The sequence below is a fragment of the Cavia porcellus genome, unplaced genomic scaffold (assembly GCF_034190915.1).
Source record: "Cavia porcellus strain 051 isolate PalLab524CR breed Dunkin Hartley unplaced genomic scaffold, mCavPor4.1 scaffold_13, whole genome shotgun sequence".
NCBI classification, from domain to species: Eukaryota; Metazoa; Chordata; class Mammalia; order Rodentia; family Caviidae; genus Cavia; species Cavia porcellus.
In genome coordinates, this window is record NW_026947496.1 from 59,289,180 (window position 1) to 59,313,424 (window position 24,245).

The window sequence follows — 24,245 nt, forward strand, 5'->3', positions numbered from 1 at the left end:
TAGACAGCAGCCTTGCCAGATACTCATCACAAGTAGCCCAGTGTAATTTGAAGACATGTTCCACAGGCACAAAAAACTGAAAGGAAAAAGAATTAGAGGGTTTTCATTTTGGAGGACTTCGATTAAAATTACATTGTATATGTACATGAAGAGGTATATGAAAATCACATAAAAAGGGAAATTATTTGATCTGGCATTTGGAAAATTATTAAAAACCAGAGGAACAGCAGGCTATAAAAATGATCTTGTTTGCAGGCAACATTTGTTTTTGTTTCCCCACTGGAGAAGTTTTGGATGTTCAATTATAGGCCTCATTGCTTCAGCATTATTTTCAACTGAAATGTCGGAACTTGGAAAAGCATATCTAATGTGCAAATTAAGTTTATTGCCGCTCATTTACTTGTTTATTTTTTGTGATAGAAGTCTTTATTATACCAGCATTCAGAGTGGTCTATTCATTTTCTCCAGTAGAATGAGAGAACTCCTTGATATTGGTCTACATTTACCAAGAGAAACACCCCAGACAGACCAATAATTGGAGGCTTTGTGGCTTTAAAAAGAAGTTTAAAGGCTTTGAGGTGTCTGGTGGAGCTTTAGCAAGAAGCTCAGCTTGATTGAGTAAACCAAAAGTACAATTTCAGAAAAATGACAAGGCATGTTAGAATGCATTCACCCTTTTACACAGGTGGAAACACGGAAAAAGTCTCGTAAAGGGGCTAATACCTCCTTGAAAATATTCACTTTCACACATCAGTTACCTGCAGAGTATAGTTTACATCATTTAAATAAAAAGACTTGGCTTTAAAATTACTAATGGTGAGGACTATTTTTAATGTGTGTCTATATAGAGTTATTATTCCACTCAGAATTATTTTTTTCTTTTCCCCTTTATTTTTGAAAAATATTCTGAATGAATTTTTGAAATTTGGATAACAAATTTCTTCACTGAAAATGTGAAAACAACCAAACAGAAATGTATCAACTATAGATGTCACACTAATATTAATGTTATTTTGATCTTCATACAATTTAGTCCTTTCAGCAGTAGAAGACATACTGTTAAGTTTAAATTTATAAATATGTTAAGAAGCTGTTTTTAATTTTTCATATAGACATATATGATACATAATGTACTGTGTAGTACAAGACAGGTGCTAGTGCATTTTAAATGTGGACATTTTTATTATTCAATATTTTTTTACCACATGAATGAAGCCTATAACTTAAAATTTTATTTTTTATTAAAAATGGAGTATGTGTAGTGAGTGTTTGGTGCCAACGGAAGGAGACTAGACACATAAACTACATATAATGTCTTAAAGTGTGTAAGCGTGCAGCCTTTGAAACTGGCCTCTGAAAGATAGATCAGGAAGAATTTGTTTTTGCTATCACTGGTGTTCTGTTCTCTATTATCATTATTAATTACTACTTCTAAAAATACACAGTGTGTGACAATATAAGTTTATCTCCTTGAATCTTAAGAAAACTGATTTGAAGCAGATATGATCTCCATTTTATGCCAGAGAAGACTGAAGCCATAGATAACTGAAACTATTTGCCTGTGGTCCTAAATTAGTAAGTAAAAGGACTTTTTTTCTGCTTTTATATTTTACAATACTTTTTTGAACCAAAAAATACATAGGATGACTTGATGTGACATTGTTTCAAAGCCTAAAAGAAATAAGAATGCATGAACTTACAGGCATTAGTACTGTACTTCCTCCTACACACTTGAGTTTGCAGTCTTTAGAGTTCAATATTTTTTATACATTTGAGGAAAAACCATGCATTTCTAATATAAATTTTTAAGTACACATTTACTGAGCCTTTGAGCAACACCTACATTTGTAACCAAACACAATGCAAAATACAATCATCAAGCTATAACTATAACTTTTCCTCGTGTTTTTGATTAACCGTCATCTAAGTGATTTTCTTCCACCATAGAACTCACACAGATGCAGACTTACAACTCTTATTTTTTGTGCCTCACATAAATAAATCTCTATACATTCATCTCTCATTTTTATGATGTCAGCCAAAACTGACCAGTGCTAGCTCTGTAAAAATAAAATTATTTTAAATGATTAAATCTTGTTATTTTTGTTTCCCTTTCAAATCTATATGCACTTGTACTTGTTTCTGTTTTGAACATTTTTCTGGAAGTTGAAAAGTTTGGTTATTTTTTCCTTGACTTCATTCTCACCCTAAAGACATAGTCAGGCTCCTCTGCTTCTTAGGCATTCTATCTCTAAATCTTTCTGTGTTTCTATTCTGGTTTCTTAAGCAATAATATATGTCATTAAAATGTAAAAAACACTCAGATGCTATCTGTGTTTTCAGGTTATGGTTCGTTCACAAAAACTCTCATAAGCAGAAAGTAAATGTTTTTGTGGCAAAAGGGATGAGTTTGGAAGAGGACTGGCCAAGGAGAAAAAAATACTGTGGTAAACTGAATTAAACTGATTCTTCTATTCTGGCTTTATTTTGCCTTTCCTCACGCTAATATAAAAGGTTCAGGAGAAAATACTCTATTTTTACTAGTTCTCAGAGTCATGTAGAAAATAAATTCCAAGTTCCGTCTCTATAAAACTACATAAGGATTCATTCCCCTAATTTACCATAGTCTGGTACAAATTTACAGTTGGGGAACAGTCTAAGTAAATGTTATCTTTTCCTAAGAAATATGAAAATGATGCCATAAATAGTAGTCATTATCTATTAAATATTAACAATTTTTAATTGAAGTAACTAGCATATCTAATTCAATAAGCAAGAGCTGTAGGACAGGCTTTTGTTGAACAGATGCCAAACCATGCTGTGATTACTTATGAATATAGAGAATCTGTTTATATTTTATGTTATTATTTTGCAATCAAATATTTAGAGTAACCTTATTTACATAGTATATTTGTATTAAATTTTGACCTCTCAAAATATGAGTGATTTCTTACTCTATACTGGTTTTATATTTGTTTATTTTACTCTTGTTTTGTTGGTAGTCTTTTAATATTTACTGTAAATGTTCTTAGTATTAAAGTAGATGAATGCTGTCTACAAGTAAACTGAAATATATTGGCCATGGTTATTTTGTGTGTCAAATTTAAATAATATTTCACTTGTGATAAATAGTAAATTTTACACATAGATTTTAAATTATTTTAAACTATGTCTGATCATTTAACCTTACACTTGGCTCAAATTATATCAAACAATCTAGTCATCTGTATTATATGTATGAAGAGGAAAATATGTTAAAGATTAAAAACTTCCATTTCTATTTTGCTAGAGATAGAGAAATAAGACTCCATCACACTGATTTGTTTATTTTTTTCTCTGTCCACATTTCATTTCAGAATATTAGCTTTGGTCTTCCTCTATTTGTTTTCCCTTGTTTTGTTTGCTTAGTTTTCTAGGGATTTGAAAATCATTTCTTTTCCAAGCCTGTCTCAATTGTATCAGCCCAGTTCTACGTTATAGTCAGAACTCTGTTGCTTAAATTCATGCTTTTTCCTTTTCTAACATGCATCTTTAATTCTGGTATATTAACTCTCATGGTAGGTTTTTATATAATTCAAAAGAGAGGTACTATTTTGAAAGCTTCGTGTTTGAAAAAGTATGTTCTGCTTACGTTTGATTGATAGTTTAGGTGAAAATAGAATTTTAGATTAAAAATCATTAGTCTTTGCAAATTAGGAAATGCTTTTTCTCCAAAAGCTGAAGCCATTTTGATTTGTGATCTGTTGTTTGGGACATCTTTTCTCTTTTGTTCTCCAGAAGCCTGTTTCCCCACAATACTCCACAGTTTTGGGGTGATATACAGTGATTTAAATCTGCCTTGTACCATTATATGAGGCATTTGGTGGGCTGTCACCCTAGCAACCCATACATTCTTGTCCTAGATGATTTTACTGAATAATTCAGTATTTTATTTCATTCATTTTCTGAAATTCCTATTATTTATGTCATTTGTGCTTGTGTTCATTTAGCAAGGGGATCTCTCTAGGTTTCCCAGGCTGCTGTGAAACTCTGGTTCCCTCTTGATCAGATTCAATTTGGATTACAGGTGTGCGCCATTGTACCATCCTTTACAGTCCTATTTATAAAATGTTATGTTTACTGTACTGGCGTTCTGTTCATATCTGTCCATATATGTGTTTATAATTACTTGCATGTATGTGCGTGTGTAAATGTGTGTGGCTTTTTTCTCCCTTCTCCTCCATATCATAGATTTTATGCTGTACCTTCTGAGAGATTTCCTTAGCTTTTTGTTCCAGAGTGTTTTGTTTGTTTGCTATGCTGTAAAAAAACTTTCTAATTAACCTTTTGATGATTATTCCTTTGTAATGCCTTGCTGTTTTTTTTTTTTTTTTCTCTCTGAAAGTGTTACTTCTCAATTTTTTTTCTCATTCATTTTCCCTGAATGGTTTATTTCACCACACTGCTTTCTTTGTTTTGATTTCTATTCTTTATTAAGAAATACAAAAAAGATACCTTGTGAATTCAGTTATCTGCTTATAGTTAAAAAGGGAACATTAAAATGCTAAAAATGTTATGAAAGTTCTTTTCAAGTTTGGGGGCTAGTTCTCTATTGCAGTTCATATGAAGATGTCCTAGATGAGCTGTTTCTCTGGGAAACCACTACAGATCCAGTGTTTAGATGTTATTACTTGGGCCCATTAAGTTCCTAAGAAAACTGTCCCTCAGTTTCCTGCCTAGAGAACAAAGATAGAGTTTTCAGCATTCGAATGAACTGAGATTATGAAAAGGAGGTCTCAAAGGTTTTGTGTAAGTCTTTTCAGTTCTCTATTCTCAGTGACTCCTCCACCCTCACTTGTGTTTTGTTATCAGCAATTTAGATGCTGTTTCACGGTCTTACGTTAGTCATCTTCCTGTCAAATATGTATTAAAAAGACCGTGAGATAATAAACTTGAAAAGAGAAAATGTTTACTTTTGCTCATTAGTTGAGAAGTAACAGTCCATGTTTAAGTACATAAATACTATTTCTGCCTTGTGGTGGGATTCTAGACAGAAATGATAGGATTATGTGCTAAAGGAAAGTACTCACCTCCTGCCCATGTAGCAAACAGAGGAAGAGACTGAGCGCTACTACCCTCTTCAAGGTCATTCTCTAGTGAACTACAGATTTGCTTGTAGACCTCACCTTCCAAAAGTTTCACCACCTTCCAAAATGCTTACCACCAATGGAACCAAACCATTAACCCATGCCCCTGTGAGGAACACTACGCAAACCACAGTATAGTCTCACAGAAAGATATTTTTTCTTATCATAATAAAAATGGGAGAACTTTACAGTGAAATTAAAGCTTTCCATTCCTAATCCCCGAAAGAGAGACTCATGCAGGAATATGTTTTCTTGACCTTTCAGATCCCCAGCATAGGACTGAGATTTGTGTTAAGTCTGTTAAAAATCATTCAGTTTAACTCAGACTCTCAGATTGTCTCTTTCTTATGATTGCTGTTTGGAGAAATTTTGTCTCAGAAAGTTCTTTTTTTTTTTTTTTAGTAGAATTTTGTACAGAATTGAAAGTGAACAGTATGCTATATTATATTCATCATGGTATTGCCTTTTATTGTCATACTGTTTTCCTCTACCAATAATTAGAAAGTCCAGTGTTTGGTTCTTAATTAAATAAAATGTTTTTTGATGGTCAAGGAAGCACAGTATGGGTAATAATGGACCATGGACTGAAATTGTTCACTTCTGTGGTATATTTTATTCCCTCTCACATTCAGGGATTTAATCCCAGCAATAGCTCCTCTCTTCTCATAGAATAGTCCTGCCAAGTTATCATACAATAAATTTTATTTCAAGCAAAACTTGAATCACCTTTATTTTTTTAAAAAATAAAATTATATTTAAAGATGTATAGTAAAGATATGTGTATAAATATAAACTCACATGGTAAAGTGATTACTATAGTCAAAGAAATTGATAAGCCCATCTCTTCTCAAATTTAACTCTTCTGTGTATTTGTAGTAAAAATACCTAAAGTTGACTCTTAGAGATATCTAGTATATAATCCTGCATTATTAACTATAGTCTTTATGCTGATTGTAGCTCTTTAGATAATCTGGTGACCAACACGTCCCTATTTTCCAATTTCCTGTTCCTGGTAACTACCATTCTACTATCTGTTTATATACTTGACTTTGCAAAATTTCACAACTCAGTTCATGAAATTGTTTTTTTCCCCTATCCAGCCTATGTCATGTAATAGTATACAGATGTTTTTATGCTGTAGTAAATGGCAGTATCTCCCTTTCACAAGGTGAATAATATTCCATTGTAAATACAATGCACATTTTCTTTATCTACTTGTAGAATATAAACCTTCAGATTATTTCTTTTCTTACCTGCTGCAAATAAAACTGCACTGAACATGCCAGTGGTATAGGAGAAAGAAACTCCCAGCCTGCTATATGTCCAGTACGAGTTTGTGTTCTCTAAAATTGAAGAATGAGTTTTAAGATCAATGGAGGTTAAGAAAAGAATATATTTATTGAAAGAAAGAAAGCTTTTGTCTGAGAGAGAGACAGGAGGGGTCCAGTGTGGGTTGACAGAGATTTTGTCTTTTCTAGGGACTTTTATAGAGTAAAACTACATCATGAAAGGGTGCAAGGAGAAAACATGGGACCTCACAAGGTGCATGTAAAATGAGACAGAACTGTGGTTAATCAATAAGATTAATAGCTACAGTAAAATTGATTAAGCTTAGGACAAATGAAGCAAGTCACGTAGCAAGTAGGAATGCTTACAGAGCAGTGATTCTTTCAGTAGAGGATTGGGAAGTTGACTCCCGGCTTTCTCAGGGTGATAGAGACCTACCTAGAATATCAGCCCTTAGAATGGGGTGCATTTGTTTGATCTTTTTCTTGAGGCCTGTCCCACAGCAGGAGACCATCTGTCTTCCCCACAGTTGCATGGTGTCTGGTCTTCTGCTCTGGCTCCTTTGAGGACCTAACCGTGTCTTACTGCCTATATGCTTTCTATCTAACACTAGTGTAGATAACACGTCTAGAAAGTGAATTCATTTCCTTTGCCAAGAATTAGCCAAGAGTCCTGGGGTTCCATCCTTACCAGGGCTTTAGGAGGTTGTTCTTTCAGGATTCATTTCAATCATCTAGGAAATCAGAGGTTGCTTCATCATGGTCCAAGTTGGCCTGGGTTTTTCTGCACTGCTGCCAGACCTTAACATCATTCACATAATGCTGGGGTTCAGAAAGCATTCAGAATGCAAGACTGTAGTGTCATGCAGGTTGCCACCAATCTTTAAAGGAAGAACTATGAGGTCATGCAATGTGTAACAGGCAGCCCTGAGAGGATGATGTGTGAAATTTTGAGTAAAACAAAAGATTCAGTAGAGTCTCAAGAAAGTTAGAGATACTGGAAATGTGGAACATTCATCAAGGAAACCCATAGGCAGTGAGCAAGGCTAGGCCAACCAAGACCACATGAGCTGCAACCAAACCTTTATATTTGGAGATTCTCAAGAATGGTGGGGTTCACATCCTACCACCAGGTTCTCCAGGTGCCACACAAAGGCTACATGATTGATATTTGTCACACTGATCCCAGATCTTTCTATAGCTCCTTTGTCCCAGAGGAATGTTAACTCTGTAGCATTATTAGTTGGAAGTACAAAAGTTGCATTTTTAAAAAATTCTACATCAACTCACAACTATGGGTTGCCTTAGTGTCAGAGGAAACTTTAGACTTGAATTTTTAAACAATTCTGAAGCTTTTGAGACTTCAGAAACTCCCAAAAGGGACTAAATATTTTGCATAATGAGACTGGCATGAGACTTTAAGAGCCAGGGTAGAATGTTGCAATTTAAATATGAAGTATCCTCCAACATGGCATATATTGGATACTTGGTCTCTCATGCAGAATTGTTCCTAAATGAGCATAGGAAGGTACCTGGATCAATAACAGGCTATCCCAATCAATGGATTAGTGCATTCATGAGTGAGTAACTTTTTTGCACCCTGGTCTTATGTTATATTATACTGTCTTACTGTCTCACTAATTAGACCAGAAAAAAATAAATCCAGTCAACCATAGACTGAAACATCTCAAACCATGAAACCAAAGTTAATTTTCCTAGCCCTCAGTTTTTTTTTCTCAGTTATTTTGCCACATCAATGAAAAGTTTACTAATGCAAGCATATATCTATTATAAGGATTACAGGATCATATGCAAGTAGTGTTTTTATTTTTAGAAACTTCCATATTATTTGTCATATTTGTTGTACCAATTAACATTACCACCAACGTGTCCCAATGTGTGACCATGGCGGTATAGAAAATGAAAGGTTATTTGGAGATGAGACCTAAGCTGTGATCTTCCAGAGTTGTCCCAGGCTATTCTATGGCTGCCTGGTCTCCTTACTTCACTTTTTCTGGCCATAGATAGTACATCATTTATCACTGTGTGTGGCCATGGCAGCACAGAAAATGAAAGATTGCTTGGAAATGAGTCTTAATCACTGAGAGGCACAAAAGATCTTCCTCAACCTAGGGCATCCAGGAGCAGTTGAAGCTAAGAACTCTCTGGTTTTTATTTAGAATATAAGAGAGAATCAGGAGAAGGAGAGGGAGAGGGAGAAGAAGAAAAGAGGAAGAAAAGAAGAAGAGGAGGAGGAGCACTTTGGGCAAGGAGCATTTTTTCTTAAGGCTAGCCAGTATTTTGGCGGGGAGAGGGAAAACACGATGGTAATACGCTGCATGTTCACTAACCTAAACTTCTTGTTCTTTAATCATTTATTGTTGGCCCACATCAACAGTGTATAAGGATTCCCTTTTCTACACAGCCTTACAACACTTATCCCTTGCCTTTTAAATAACAGCCATCCAACCATATATAAAGTTTTTCTTTGCATTTCCTTGAAGTTTAGTGATATTGACCAATGTTACATAGCCCTGTTGGCCATTTATATGTCTTCTTTGGGAAAATATTTACCACCTTTCAGATCTGTACTAAAGTACATTTTAATGAAATTTTTACAGATAGAAAGAATATAATCCTAATTTTGTGCACATAGATAAAAGAGTTAAAGAACAATGGAAAGGGTTAATACATTACAACCTTATATTTGTATAATTTGAGGCTCCCAAGAATTAACAAAAGGGCCAAATTTCTAAAGTATTTTTAGTCTTTTCAAGTTCACTAGTGAGAGAAAATATCAGATAATTTTATTACTAGGATGAAATGCTATTTATATGCTAGTTTATTTTGGTATTTTAGCAACATTTTCTATAATATTACATAGATAATTGAAGGGAGAACACCATATTTATAAATAAAAATAGTATGATTTTTTATACATCTGTCCATTGTTTGAGAGAATCTCATAACTTCAGAAACACTTTTCTATTTATTTTGAAAGCTGACACTGAATCATTATAATGCACAGATAAAGATTTCAACCAAGTTTAAACTACAAAATGAAGAAAGGGTAACCAAGAAAATATTTTCTGAATCGTCATTTGAGACCAATTATACATTTTTGCCACTCCTTGATATCTAGAAATGTACTTAAAATTATGATATGTAATAATGCACTTGGCCATTGATAATACAGAACCCATTTGTGTTGAAAGAAATCCTATAAAATGATTCTGACATAAGTTTTTATATAATTAGTTTTTGTGTTGCTGGAATGCTTGTAACTAAAGATGTGTTCTAGAAACTTTATTGGTGTTTATAACAATCTGAATTTGAATAAGGCTATCCATCTAAAATGTCATATAGACCATTAAAATTTTCCATGTACTTCTTAACAATAAGATGCCTAGATAAAGCTCTTTGATATGACTTATTTAATTTGCATATATTGAAAATGATAAATATTAAAATTCTGAAAATATATGATCTTTTTATGAATTGTGCCATTATATTAGAGTAATCATCAAAATCTTTTCAGTACTTAGGAAGCTCAGTAGAAAATGTTGCTTCCACTTCTGTAAATACTTAAATCCTCTTATATTTTCTTACTGTTTTTTACTATTATTGAAGATTAATACTCCTCACAGAATTAAGAAAACAATACAAAGAGTTCTTATGCACACATCACATAGCGCTGCTAATAAGGAACACAAATCCAACCTTCTTTCATCCACTCCTTTAACTATTTCCAAATGATCAGGAGGCAGGTCCTCTCTACTGCACAATTTTACTCATAGATGTTTCAGAATGTACTTTTAAAAGATTGTGGAGTCTTCTAAACATAACAACAAAATCAGTTTCACTATCTTAAAATGATTTTTACAAATTTCTAAAAAATTTAGAGGTCACATTTCTGTAAGTTTTTAACATTTATGTATATATGTATATAAGTATATGTTGAATATGTAAAGTACTCCTTACTCTGCCAATTTAGGAAAGCTTGAATGAAAATAAAATATTCAATCCAAGAATTTTTAGCATTTTCTATGTGATAAAAATGTTTCATAAAACTTTAAACATAATGTACAGAATCAATTACAATTATCCTTGAAACTCCATCTTTATTTTTGAAGCTTGACTAAATAATAATATTTCAATAGCTATGAACCTTTTCTTGGACCCAGAGCATTAAAGACCTTTTAACAATATATTTAATATAGTGTGAATTTCCTTAAGTGGAAATTTCAGGTTCACATATGAAACCTAAGGCAACATTTTCAAAGTGTGCACCTTGGACTAAATACAACAAATCAACAGTAGAAGCTATTTGAAAGCGCATATATACTGGGTCCTCCCTACAGATCTGTTCAATCAGTATTTCTGGTGGGAAGTAAGGAATGGACATTTTGAACTAATTTCTCCAAGAAAATCTTATGCATATTGAGGTTTTAAAGCTACTATACTGAACTTTCTACAAGTGTCTGAGAAACATGCATGAAGAATAAAAGGAGATGAAATGCAAATGAGCATCCCTTTGTTTTGTTGCAAGACAAAGAAGCTTAATGAATCTGAATATTCCAGGAATGATGCCTTCTGGAATAGTCAGCGTTCCTCCTTTTGTGTCTGTTATCACTTAGGCCCTAATAGTCTCACTCACCTGCTAATTCTAAGAAGCATTTTGGTCTTCATGAGCCACCAATCACTTCACCTACTCTGTGTAGTAAATCTACACCTAGAAAAGGATTAGACGTTTACACATATGCATCTCCTCTACTCTGTGTCTGAGTAATTTGAAGAATTCTCGCAGGCAGTTGATTTTCCTAAGAATCTGAAGTGTATGTAAAGGATGAATCAATGGACTGATGCTCTTTTTCTCTCCTCAAAGTAACATCAGGCACTTTGTATATCTGTGCAACGTGAACATCATTCACTTAATGCCTTCTTTTGAATTATGGTGTGCTTGATTGTAGAGCTGAACTGCAGAACAGTAATCAGGGATCTCATGGCTGATACAAAACTACCTTCAAAGGGCCAGGATGGGGTTTAAAAAGGTAGGACCAGGATAGGTAGGACCACAATTCAGAGAAAGAACAGCAGTTGAAAAGTCACCCAAATGCCTGTTCACTCAGCATCATTCTCACAGGGAGAGCTACGCTCAGCTAATCATGCATCTGCCTTTCTGGATAACATATCTGACTTTGTAGAGCTATATTTGCTAAGTATATCTCACACTTTACATGTTGGTATGCCTTCATTCCACTCTTGGTTTCTGCTTGCAATTAGTCCTCATATTGTTTTTTGGGAAAAAGAAAACATTTCTTTCCTTTACATTTAATTGAGAAATAACAATTGTGTATATTTATGTAATACAGTGCAATGTTTTTATACATGTTTTCATTGAGGAATGATTAAGTAAAACTAATTACCATATCCTTTACTTGACATATTTAGTACTTTTTAGAAAAACAAATGAGCAAAAAAATCTACAACCTTAATTTAAAATATCATTTAGTGATTTTGAAATACATATTTTTATTATCTATAGGCACCCTGCTGAGTAACAGATCTTGTAACTGTAGTTTTTCCTGTCTAACTGAAACTTCGTATGCCTTGAACACCATCTCATTCCTCATTCACCCTATCCATAAGCCTTTTGTAATCAAATCGTGTGTATTCTATGTAAAGATACATTTTTTAAATGTGACTTCCAGATCCAGTTTCATAGGGCATATAATCTAGTCAGTCACATAGGGCCACACACCTATGATGTCCCATGCTTAGTTTTAATTTCCACTATTGTTGCCTCAGAATTTTTAATCATTTCATCTCTTGACTTGTTTTGTAAGTAAAGTTTAGTGGGAGGTTGGGGCATATGCATGGGTGAGAGTACATACAAGGTTTTGATTCAGCAGCCTCAGTCCCTGCTCATGCAGACACCACAGACCTGCAAACCCCACAGAGAGCACGCTTGCAATCAGCTGGCATTGTGAATGTGTGTGGATGCAGATCTAGTGGCAGTTGGTGTGCTGGAGACCTAAGAGACAGATCCATTCAAATCAGGGGCCAGATAGGCGATGCTAAGAGTGGCAGCAAAGGCAGTAGCAGAAACATCAGTGATAAGAATTCAGGTAAAGGAGGGACTCTGAACATAGCCAGCAGCAGGACCCAGGGTGAGAGGAGGCAGTCAACTCCTATGTCCCCAGAAGCAGTCCCTGTGGCATTTACAGAAATATTAGCTATCCAGTCTGGTCACCAGGACAGGTGGAATCTGTGTCCAAGCAGTAAACTTTGTCAGGAAATCATTACAAAATAGAAGCACACTTTTCTGACTGGAGATGGACATTGTGATAAACTATGTAAGTTATTCAAATTCTTCAGAGTTTAAAAGTCTATGAATTTGAATCTATTTTTGTAACATTGCAAAGCTAATATCCACAAGTTCAAAAATAAAAATCTAATCTAAAAATTATTCCATTTAGGGCAAGAACTATTTTTAGTGAAGCTTTAGGGGAATGCAATTAATAATTTTCCATGTAATTGAAAATACATCAATGGACCAAAAACAAGAATTTTGAATTATGCACAAATTATGCAAAAAATTATGCAGCCATTTACAGTTTCATGTGTGACCTCCACAAATTACAACATATAACAGAACATTAATGTTCTATTATGTAAATATACATTAAAAATTAAATTCAGACTTACACAAGATGGAGTTTACACTGACAGATGAAAGGTTGATCTTTCAAAAGTTAGGAAAGAATTGTTCCATGAGAAAACTATGTTTAAGTGTGCAAAATTATATTATTAGAAAATAATTTATTAGAAATTTAAACTAATCTTGCAGACTATAAAACACCCTTAGAGACCCCAAAGAAGTGTATCAGAGAAAAGATGCTTTAAAAAAAAAAAGTAACAAAAAGTATTTGTTACTTTGCATTTGTCAGGAATCACTAATGTCAGTTGTAATTGTATCAACTGAAAAAATTATTGAAACATAAATTTTGATAAGTGAGTTTTCCACAACAATTAATAAAAATCTTATCTATTGAAATATAATTCAACAGGCTATATCCCCCACAGCTCCTCTGGCCTTTGTCATTGGCTGATTTCTTGCTAATAATCATTCTCTCAAGTGTGACATAGAATGTCAGTGTTGTTTTAATTTGTATCTCCTGAAAGACCAGCGATGTTGAACATTTGTTCATACATTTATTTGCCATTTGTATTTCCTTATCAGAGAAGTGCATGTTTGTCTCAAATGCCCACCTTTGGATTGGGTCTTTGAATATGGGAGGGATCTGTTATTTTCAATTTTTTATATATTTTAGATATAAGTCCTTTGCGAGACAGCTGGCTATAATTTTTTCTCACTCTGTAGGTTTTCTTTTTACTCTGTTGATGATTTGTTTCGTTGTGCATAATCTTTTTAATAAGGTAAGATTCCAATATTTAGATCTTTGATGCATTTTGATTTTAATGTAATGTTTGGTGAAAGACATGGATCTAGATTTAGCCTTCAGCCTATGGAAAGCTAGTTTTTCCTGCACTATTTGTTAAAGGAGATATCTCGGTTCCAATGCATATGTTTGGCCTGTTTGTCAAAGATAAAGTGTCTGAATGTGTTTGGTGTTGCATCTGCACCTTCTGTTCTGTTCCACTGATCTTTGGGTCTTTTTTTGCTTGTTTGTTTCTTTGCTAGTACCATGTTGATTTTATCACAGTAGCTTTGTAGCATAATTCAGAACCAAATATTCTCCTTCTGAGTATCTTCCCAGAGCAATTAAAAACATACCACAGCAACATATGCACACCTATGTTTGTAGCAGCACAGTAAGTAATAGTTAAAACTTGGAAGCAACCCGAATGTCCATCAATCAAAAATGGATCGAAGTTTTCTAATTTTACAAAAATAATATAGTATATCTATATACCATACATATAGATATATATGAAATATATATATATATATATATATATATATATATATATATAAAACCAGCTATACTGCCTATTTATCTTAGTTTATTAGAAATGTTTGTGCTTATATTGTTTGATCAATTTTTCACGCCTGTTTCTTGTACTCTGAACAACTAGTTTGAAGATAATATGCCATGTGTTAACCATTGTCACTCTCCAATTACCATGTTTTGAAATTTGGTTCATTGCTTTTCCTCTTTATTGCATGTCCCCATGTTCTATGTTGCTGTGTGCCGAGCCCTAATTTTCCAGCAAAATGGCTGTCTTGGTTTATGCATCATATTTCTTCTTTATGTGAATTCTTTATAAATGCTTTTTTCAGTATAGGAAATATAATTACCTCTTAGACTTTCTTTTGCATAGTTAATTCCTATTTGCCTCTTCTTAGTTAAAACAGTGCTTTCTCAACAAAGGGATCCCTTATGAATTACCAGTGAAACATTGTAATCGATTCACTTTCTTCAAACCACAATCACCCACTTCCAGCTTGCCACAGTTATGCCTGTGTATTGATTAATATGTTCAGAGCAACACACATACTACTCTAGAGACTTAACTCTGTGAAATAAGAAATCGCATCCTTTTGATTGAGCTCTGTATTCCTGTGTCTCCCTCACCACAGTATCTTCAACTAGAAGGCTAGGTATATGAAAATGCTGAACAAATATGTTTTAAATGAACTACAGAAAACATAACTATCATAAATTATAATACAAACATTTCTTATTCATGAAGTTTCAGTCATTGTTATACTAACAATGAGGTATATATATCATGAATAATTTGTCTAAAATTGCTACCATGTGGTATCATAAATAGAAGTTGACTGTCATTTTTATTGTTGAAAATTACTTTCGTTACATAATCTGAAACTTTAAATCAGCTTGACTCTACAACACATCCAATTAGCCAACTCATCCTCCTATAAATGTAAATAAGAAATTAGTGATATTTTTCAAAGAAAATACAAGAGAAAACTATTTTCTTAAAATTTTATATGTCATTATCATTTACTCTGTTTTGGGTAGAGATGTAAAGACCGGTTGGAATGAAGAATGGAAATAGTACATAAAATCTTTCTTCAAATTTCACTCTGTAAATGATTAGAAGAAAGAGTATATATATACTGTAGAGTATTTCCTGATGCAGAAATCAGAGAGTCATATTTGAAGATTGCGTTTTCTCCATTATTTTGCAAGGTTTTAATTATTCTAAGGCTCTTTTTTAAATTTGTACATTAAACCCCAAATTATTACTTATTTTTTACTAAGAAAATAGACAATTTTTAAAATATTTGAACAATAATTCAGCATTCTATGTTTACATTTTTTTAAAACAAGCAATGATTACAGTAAAAGGCATGGCTATGAATTCCTCTTAGAGTCCTCCCTTGCTTTGGACACACTCATCCCATTGTCCCTGCTACCTTCAGGGGCAGTTTTGGAAGCCCTTTTTGTGATCATTTTCAGTTGTGCTGTGCTGGCTGACTCAATGTCATGAATCACTTCTAAATGCTGATCTTATGCTGTCAGTTGATTTAAGAAAGCTCCAGAAGGCACATGCTTCCAGATCTGGTGAAAAAGTAGATTAAGACACACTGGAAAGTCTTCACGACCTTGTCTTTCCATTGCGTGGCACTCAGCAGATGCCTTCATATCTTTTCCTGCACCTCTTACAACATGGAAAAAACACTTTCAAGACTACTTCAAATTGTAGCACAAAGGATGGGATGAGAGTGTTTGAAGTTAGGAGAAGTATTTTGAGGAAAGTTAATGGCAGTGTGCGTTTCATTGTAATTTTTTAAATTTAAATATTTGCCTAAAATTGAAATAATACCTTTTATTTTAACATATAACAAAATGACTATTGTTGTATATTTAGTCAGAAAAATAAAGGAATTTTGAGTACTACAGTACTGAAGTCCTATTGGAACTATATTGTGAAATTTTGTTTGGTTAGATACTATACTTGTAGAATAAGAGTTGACAGAGAGTAATATTTCTAGTGGGAAGGTTTTCATGATGAATGTATAATCTGACATGGTGAAATCTAGATTTACAAAGGGAAACTTCCATTTTTCCAGTTAGTGTTATGTCTTTGCTAAAATAAGAAATCAGTATCAAACATATGTCAGAAATAGAAATTTAAAATTTTATGATTATAATTCTTTGTATGATCTGTGGTGGTTAAAATAATAGTGACATAGCTTGTCTCATTATGTCTTAAGCTAACATAGACTATTTCGAGCTATAAGGAATGTATCAATTATAATATTATGACTAGAATTTTTGAATAAAAATTAAAGATAGCATGGTACATTCTTTAAGTATGGAATGCAGTCTTTTGAGATTCTACAGCTTTCTGTGAACTTTTTATACCAAACTCATCAATAAAACTATACATTTGATTTTATTGTAATAGACTAGATGACAATAAATACAGGAAATTTGAAAAAGAATACAAATTTTCATGCAAAATGTATATGAACTTCAAGTGGTTTCAAATTATTATGTAATATTCACAGACGTGTATTTTGTATCCATATTACAACATTACTAGAAAATTTTAAAATAATTGTTTTTTCTTAACAGAGCGAACTGTCATTACTGTGCCACCTTCCAAAATGGATGTCACAGTTGGTGAGAGTATTGTCCTACCTTGCCAAGTGTCCCACGATCCCTCCATTGAAGTCATATTTGTATGGTCTTTCAATGGAGTTATCATAGACTTACAAAAACGGGTGACTCATTTTGAAAGGATTGGAGGAGTAAGTAGCTGAAAATTTTAAGTGCTTAATAAAATGAATAAAGTCTTTTACATGAAACATTACCTTTCAAGAATTTTCTCCCCATCTTTATTTGCATGGGTAATCACAGCCTATTTATGGAAGTGCATCTGTTTTTGTTTCATTTTGTTTTATGCTTTTGATATATTTGTTTTCTACATGCAAGTATAATAAAGTAGATAATAAAAGACACCAACTATAGGAAATGACAGTAATCCAAGTATATCTTCTGTTTATATATCTGCTTTATATTTCATGTTTACCCAGCTGTTTAAAAAAAACTGGGACCTGCCATGTGGTTTATTTTCTCCATCTCCCTCTTTCTATCTGTAGGAATCTGTTGGGGATCTGATGATAAGGAATATTCAATTAAGTCACTCTGGAAAATATCTATGCACAGTTCAAACAACTCTAGAAAGCTTATCTGCTGTTGCTGACATCATTGTTAGAGGTGAGCATGAATGGTCAAAAGGGAATCATGTTGTTTACTCACAGTATAAGTGTGGATATGTAACTAATTTCTGAGGAACCAAATCATGATATGGAGTGAGATAAAGTCAAGTAAATAGTTCTTTTGTAAATTTCAAGACATCATGGTATGTGTAGTATAAATAGGAACATGTACTGAGCAATTTTTGAATATTTACAATGCCTGATCATTTGAATATTTACAATGCTTGAAAAACAGTGTCAGTTTCTGAAACAGACTATCTTCTCATTCATAATCAACTACTCCTGTAACAGCAGGAATGAATGAAATCCACAGGCTCCTGTGTAATCTACATTAGTTGCATTTGCTTGTGTTACATTTTTAGAAAGGAATTAAAGAGTGAGATCCTTGCAATTTATTCCTTGTCATATGGCATTCAATCACTTCATGACTGGCATTTTACAATCTCCTGAGTGAATATTTCTAAATTATTACTTTATGATGTTAACTGAGTTAATAGGACTTAATGTTTAATGATGTGCTACAAACACATTATGATCAATATTTTGTTTTTTAAGCATGGCAGGTAAAAAAAAAAAAAAAAAGCCTTGTCTGAAATCACTTAATTTTAAAAATCTCCAATATAGTCATCATACAATGTTTTTCAAGGTCCTCCAGGTCCCCCAGAGGATGTGAGAGTGGAACACATTTCTAGCACTACCTCTCAGATAAGCTGGCGACCAGGGCCAGATAATAACAGTCCCATTCAAATTTTTACTGTACAGACTCGAACACCATTTTCTGTGGGTTGGCAAGCTGTTGCAACAGGTAACACAGGTGTTTTTGGAAATTTTTCTAATAATATACTTTTAAATTTTAATAATATAGTTTTATTGTTTTAAAATTTAACTGTATTTTATATAATGATTTGTTTTTTACTAATGCCAATTTATTGCCATACATGTCTTTTTCTTTTTAGTCCCAGAAATTCTCAATGGTCAGACATACAATGCAACAGTGGTTGGTTTGAGTTCTTGGGTAGAGTATGAATTTCGCGTTGTGGCTGGCAACAGCATTGGGATTGGAGAACCAAGTAAACCATCAGAACTGTTAAGAACTAAAGCATCAGGTAAGAAGTCAACCATTCCTAAAAATGTAGATTATTTGTGATATAATTGTTCAGAAAATGCAGTATCTTACTAGCCTTTTACTGTTTGAGGATTGAGATTGGAGGCAGTAATCGAGGCTTTCATTTTCACATTTTTGTACAGAGAGAGCAATTAAATTTCCTTCACATAGTGAGTTGTATAAGAGATTATTAGGAGAGGCACTTTGGAGCAGTGCAAGCAAGTGGTTAGAGTTCAGATTGATGGAAATTATTGACTTTTAAATAGACATTTCAAAATAAGAGTGTTTCAGAAACTCTGTGTTTTAGTTATTTTCTATCCAAAATCCAACTGGGAATCCGAAGGTTGACATATAAATGAGTTATTTTATTTCATTAAGATGTTATAGCCAAGAATTAATTGAGTCTCTGGTGCAATCAGCCATACTTTTTTCATTTATTGTTCACCTCTGACCTAGTTACAGCTTCATTAAACAATAGTATAAATTCTTCCCCTTGCAAATGAGGCAAATCTTGAACTCACTTAAGAGAAGTGGTAGTTGAGCATCAGTTGGTTCACTGAGCAATGAAACACAAGGGCAACCTAGCTTGAAATTATGTCGTCCAAACTTCTTGTCAATGGATCCTCTTTGTTCCACCACTTTACTTCCAGGGTGACATGAGATTTGCTCATAGTGTGAGCTCACCAAATTCATAGCCTTATTCAGTCATATAAATGGAGGACCACTTTGTTGTTGCTAGCTTAGTTTAACAAACATGAACCACCTCAGTGATGTGTACAACTATCAGATGCTAATCATTCTATTTTTATACTAAAGATAAGACAAAATTTTTTTCCTTAGAATTGGGGCTAGAAAAAAATATACTCAGTAAAACAGCTTTATGATAAATCATTTCAGAAGTTTCGAGCTGAGAAGGTCTTTCATTTTACAGGGGAGGAAAACAAAGACCAGGAAGCTAGCTGGTTGTTTCTGACAGAAATAACATTGAACAAATAACTGCAGATGTCTATACCCATCATTATCCAAATTTTAATGAGTCTTAAACTAGATGAGCAGTATATTAGCCAAAGGACATGTGTATAGAAATTTCCAAGCCTAACTTTAAACCTAGTGGATCATAATCTTCAAGTGTGCTTCATTACTTGGGATATTGACTTTGGTTTCCAGTTGTTGAAATGTAGCTGTTTTATATTAGGAGTTTTGACATGGTTGACTCAAATCATAAGTTTTTATAGTAAAGATGTTTGTCTTCTTCTGCTTACCATTAACATTCTCCTGTGCGTGACACTTGATGGTATTCTTACTGATTTTCTGATTTCTCTAACATCATGCAGAAATCTCTTTTTGTCATGAATCATCATCATTGCCACCATCAGATACTCTATTATGATCATCATACTTCAAGTACAATTGCTTTAAAATTGAATAGGGAAGATAGTGAAACTTTGTTCTTCCTGATATTAGAAATCTGAGCACTAGTGAATTGAAATATTATTTAACATAGTTTCCTTACAGAGTTAAATTGCGCAAAAATCCTGGAATAGTGTCAAGTACTACAAACTCAAAAATATATGCAGACTCCACTCTGATTCATGTTACTTTTGACCAAAAACTTAGAAGATTTAGAACATAGAGTTTAGAGTCAAATAAACTTTTTAAAAAGTTGTAAACAAATAATTTAACTTCCTCCTTTCTTACCTTTACTCCTTTTGTTTATTTCTCGTCTCATTACTCTGGTTAATGTTTCCAGCTCTACATGAAATAGCAGGGGTGATAGTAGACACCTTAGTCTCATTCCAGATTTTAGACTGAAAGATTTCAATTTTTGCCAATTTAGTATGATGTACTAACTCTTACTAAATCAGCTGATTGTTTATCATAGATTGAGATAAAGACCATTAATATCAAATTTATGCTGGGTTTTTATCATGTGTGGGTGTTGGACTTTGTAATATACCTTTTCTGCATCTATTGAGATGATTATGTGATTTTTGCTCTTGCGTATGTAGATATGGTAAATTGCATTGATTGATTTGAATATGCTGAATCATACCTGCACCCATGGGATGAATCCTACATGATTATAGTGTACAATCTTCTTGATGATAAGGTATATTCTGTTTGTCAGTATCTTACTGAGAATTTTTGTGTATTTTCATAAGGGAAACTGGCCTGTAGTTCTCTTTCTTGGTTGGATTCTTCTCAGGTTTTAGTATCAGAATGATGCTTGCTTCCAGGAATGACTTTGGAAGTATTCTTTCTGTTCAATTTCATTAATAAGTTTGAGGAGTAGTGGTATTAGATCTCAGTTTCTTGCAGAATTCAGCAGTGAATATCAGGACCTGGGCTTTTCTTCATTGGTAGGTTTTTAATTATTTATCAATTTCCTTGACTGATTTTGAGTTATTTAGAATTTTTATGTCTTCTTGATTCACTTTTGCTAAATCATATTTATCTAAGGATCTGCTCATTTCTTTTGTGCTTTCATCTTATTTGAGTACAGGCTTTCAACATGGGTATTGATGACCTGAATTTCTGTAAGGCCTGTTGGGGATTTACCCTTTTCATTGAATGAATCTGAGTCATTTCTTTCTTTCTTTTTTTTTTTTTTTTGATAAGGTTGTCTAAGTATATATCAATTTCATTTCCTCGTTCAAAGAATCAGCTCTGCATTGATTTTTAGTGTTTTCCTAGCCTCAATTGCATTAATTTCTGCTCTGATCTTTAAAACTCCCTTCCTTGTACAACCTCTGGACTTCACTTGTTACTCTTTTTGTAGAAATTTGAGGTTCAATATTAAACTGTTCATTTGACTACACTCAGTTTTCTTGATGTTAGGATTCACCACTGTAAATTTCCTTTGTAGGACTGCTTTCATTGCATCCCGTAAAGACAGAAAAATAAGAAATTCAATTATAATTATTTGCAGATGATATGATAGTCTACAGAGAATACACCAAAAACTCCATCAAAGAATTTATAGACTTAATAAACATTTTCAGCCTCATGGCTGGATAGAATGTCAACATTCAAAAATCAATACCATTCTTATACACAAGTAACAAACTCACTGACAGACGAATTAGGTGAACAATACCTTTTGCCGTGGGATAAAAAAAGGAATGAAAAGAAAAGAAAAAAATACTTAAGAATTAATCTATCAAATGAAGTAAAATACTCTACATTAAAAAATACAGTACTTTGAAAGAGGAGATCCTACACGATACCTGAAAATGGAAATATATGCCTTGCTTTTGGTAGGAAGAACTAACATAGTAGATTCGGCCATACTCCAAAATTTGTTATACAGATTTAATATAATTCCATTCAAGATAGCAATATCATGCCTCACAAAATTAAAGAAAACATTCCTAAAATTCATTTTGAAGCAGAAGATATTTAGAATAGCAAAAATAATTATGAGGAACAAACATAAAGCAGGGGACATCACAATCCCAGACATTTTCTATTTGTTTGTTTGACTTTTTTTTTTTTTTTTTTTTTGAGACAGAGTCTCAGTATGAAGTTCAGGCTGTTCTGGACTCACTCTGCTGCCCAGGCTTGTCTCAAACTCACAGTGATCCTCCTGCCTCCATCTCCTGAGTGCTGGAGTTACAGGCTTGTGCCACCATTTGCAGCTTTAATCCTTGACTTGAAATTATACTACCAAGCTACTATGATGAAAACAGCATGGTACTGGCAAAGGAAAATAGACCTGAAGTTCAATAGAACAGGCTAGATGATGCCGAAACGATTCCAAACACACTCAGCCACCTTATCTTTGACAAAGGGGCCAAACACTTTCATTAGAAAAAAGAGTCTCTTTAATAAACGGTTCTGGAAAAACTGGCTTTCCACATGCCAAAGAATAAAAGTAAATCTTTGTCTCTCATCATGCACTAAACTAAAATCAAAGTGGATCAAAGATCTAAATGTTAAGACAGAAACACTAAATAGATTGCAAAAGATATAATCTAAGACTTTCTGCACAAAACAAAACCCTTAATAAAAGAAAACTATTACAAAGAATCAACAACTTGGATCTAATCTTATTAAAATTCTTTTGAACAGGAAAAGAAACTGCCAAGAGAGTGCACCAAACTAAAATTGAAATGGATCAAAGATCTAAACATTAACAGGCATACACTGAGACACCATATACACAACATATTGAAATAGAAACAATAAATCTACAGGAAGAGAGAACAGGGAGAAATCTTGAAGATATTGGTGTAGGCAAAGATTTTATGGAAAAAAAAAACACCAAACATACAAGAACTATCACTAAGAATCAATAACTGGGATCTCACTTTACTAAAAAGTTTTTGGACAGCAAGAGAAACCATCAACAGAATGTAAAGGCAAACCATAGTGAGGGAAAAATTAATGTTAGCCATTACTCAGTCAAAGGACTAAGTAAATTATACAAAGAACTCAGAAAAATCAGAATCTCCTCAGATTTAAAAAATAATTTCAACAATGAGCATCCAAACTGAATAGACACTTCTCAGGGGAAGAATTTCAAAGGAAAATATATATGAAAAAATGTTCAACATCACTGATCATTTGAAAGATGCAAATTAAAACAATTCTGCGAGTCTGTCGCACCCCAGAAAGAATAACTATTATCAAGAAATCAACCAATAACATTCTGGCAGGGCTCTGTGAAAGAAAGAACACTTCTCCACTGTGGGTGAGAGTACAAACTGTGGAAATCGATGTGGAGATTACTCAAAAATCTAAAAGCACAGGTTCTGTTCGAACCAACTATTCCCCTTTTTGATATCTTCCCAGATTAAAGCATCATTCCACAGTGACGTATGCCCATCCATATTTAGAGCAGCATAGTTTATATAATAGCTAAATTTTGGAAACAGCCCAAATATTCACCAAGCAATCAATGGATATAGAAGATCTGATTTTTCTATTCAATGGAGTACTACTTACTCATAAAGAAAGATGGATTTGAGACCTTTCTAGGTAAATGAATGCACCATGGGACTAGCCGCTTAAGTAAAATAAATTGGACACATTTGTGTAAATACTACATTACTTCTCTGGCTTGAAAACTGAATGTGTAAAAAAGGACCAAAATGTATGAGATATTTTGAAACAGGTAGAAAATGTACAAATGGGAAGGATTACTATGAGAGAGGAGAGGGAAAGAAAAGAAATGAAATGAAAAATATGAGAAAAGTAGGAAAAAATGGAAGCAAAGCTTTGTAAATGAGGAAATGACAAGTTGAGGGAGAGAAGGAAATGAGGAAAAAAACAATTAAGATATATCAGGTACAGGTATGAATCCCTTATGATGAATGTGATCATTATGCATTTCTAAAATGTACCAATAAATTTACTTAATTTTAAAAAGTTATGCAGAAAATATTAAGGGCAAATTTGAATATGAAAATATATATAAGGCAGATGTCATTTTGAAAAAATACAATCATATCCCAATTTTGTTTGTAGACTTAGGCTTCTCTAAACTGAAATGAGCAATTAAGTCT

General features: G+C 33.2%; 1 protein-coding gene across 1 annotated transcript in view; it reads left to right on the plus strand.

The window, feature by feature from the left end:
• Cntn6 (contactin 6) overlaps positions 1–24,245 on the plus strand; it is a 312,209-nt gene that overhangs the window by 268,143 nt on the left and 19,821 nt on the right. The window contains exons 13-16 of the mRNA XM_063260270.1: positions 16,987–17,162; positions 17,514–17,631; positions 18,280–18,438; positions 18,590–18,739. Of these exons, the coding sequence (XP_063116340.1) occupies positions 16,987–17,162; positions 17,514–17,631; positions 18,280–18,438; positions 18,590–18,739 (603 nt within the window). The remainder of the gene's footprint in view (positions 1–16,986; positions 17,163–17,513; positions 17,632–18,279; positions 18,439–18,589; positions 18,740–24,245) is intronic.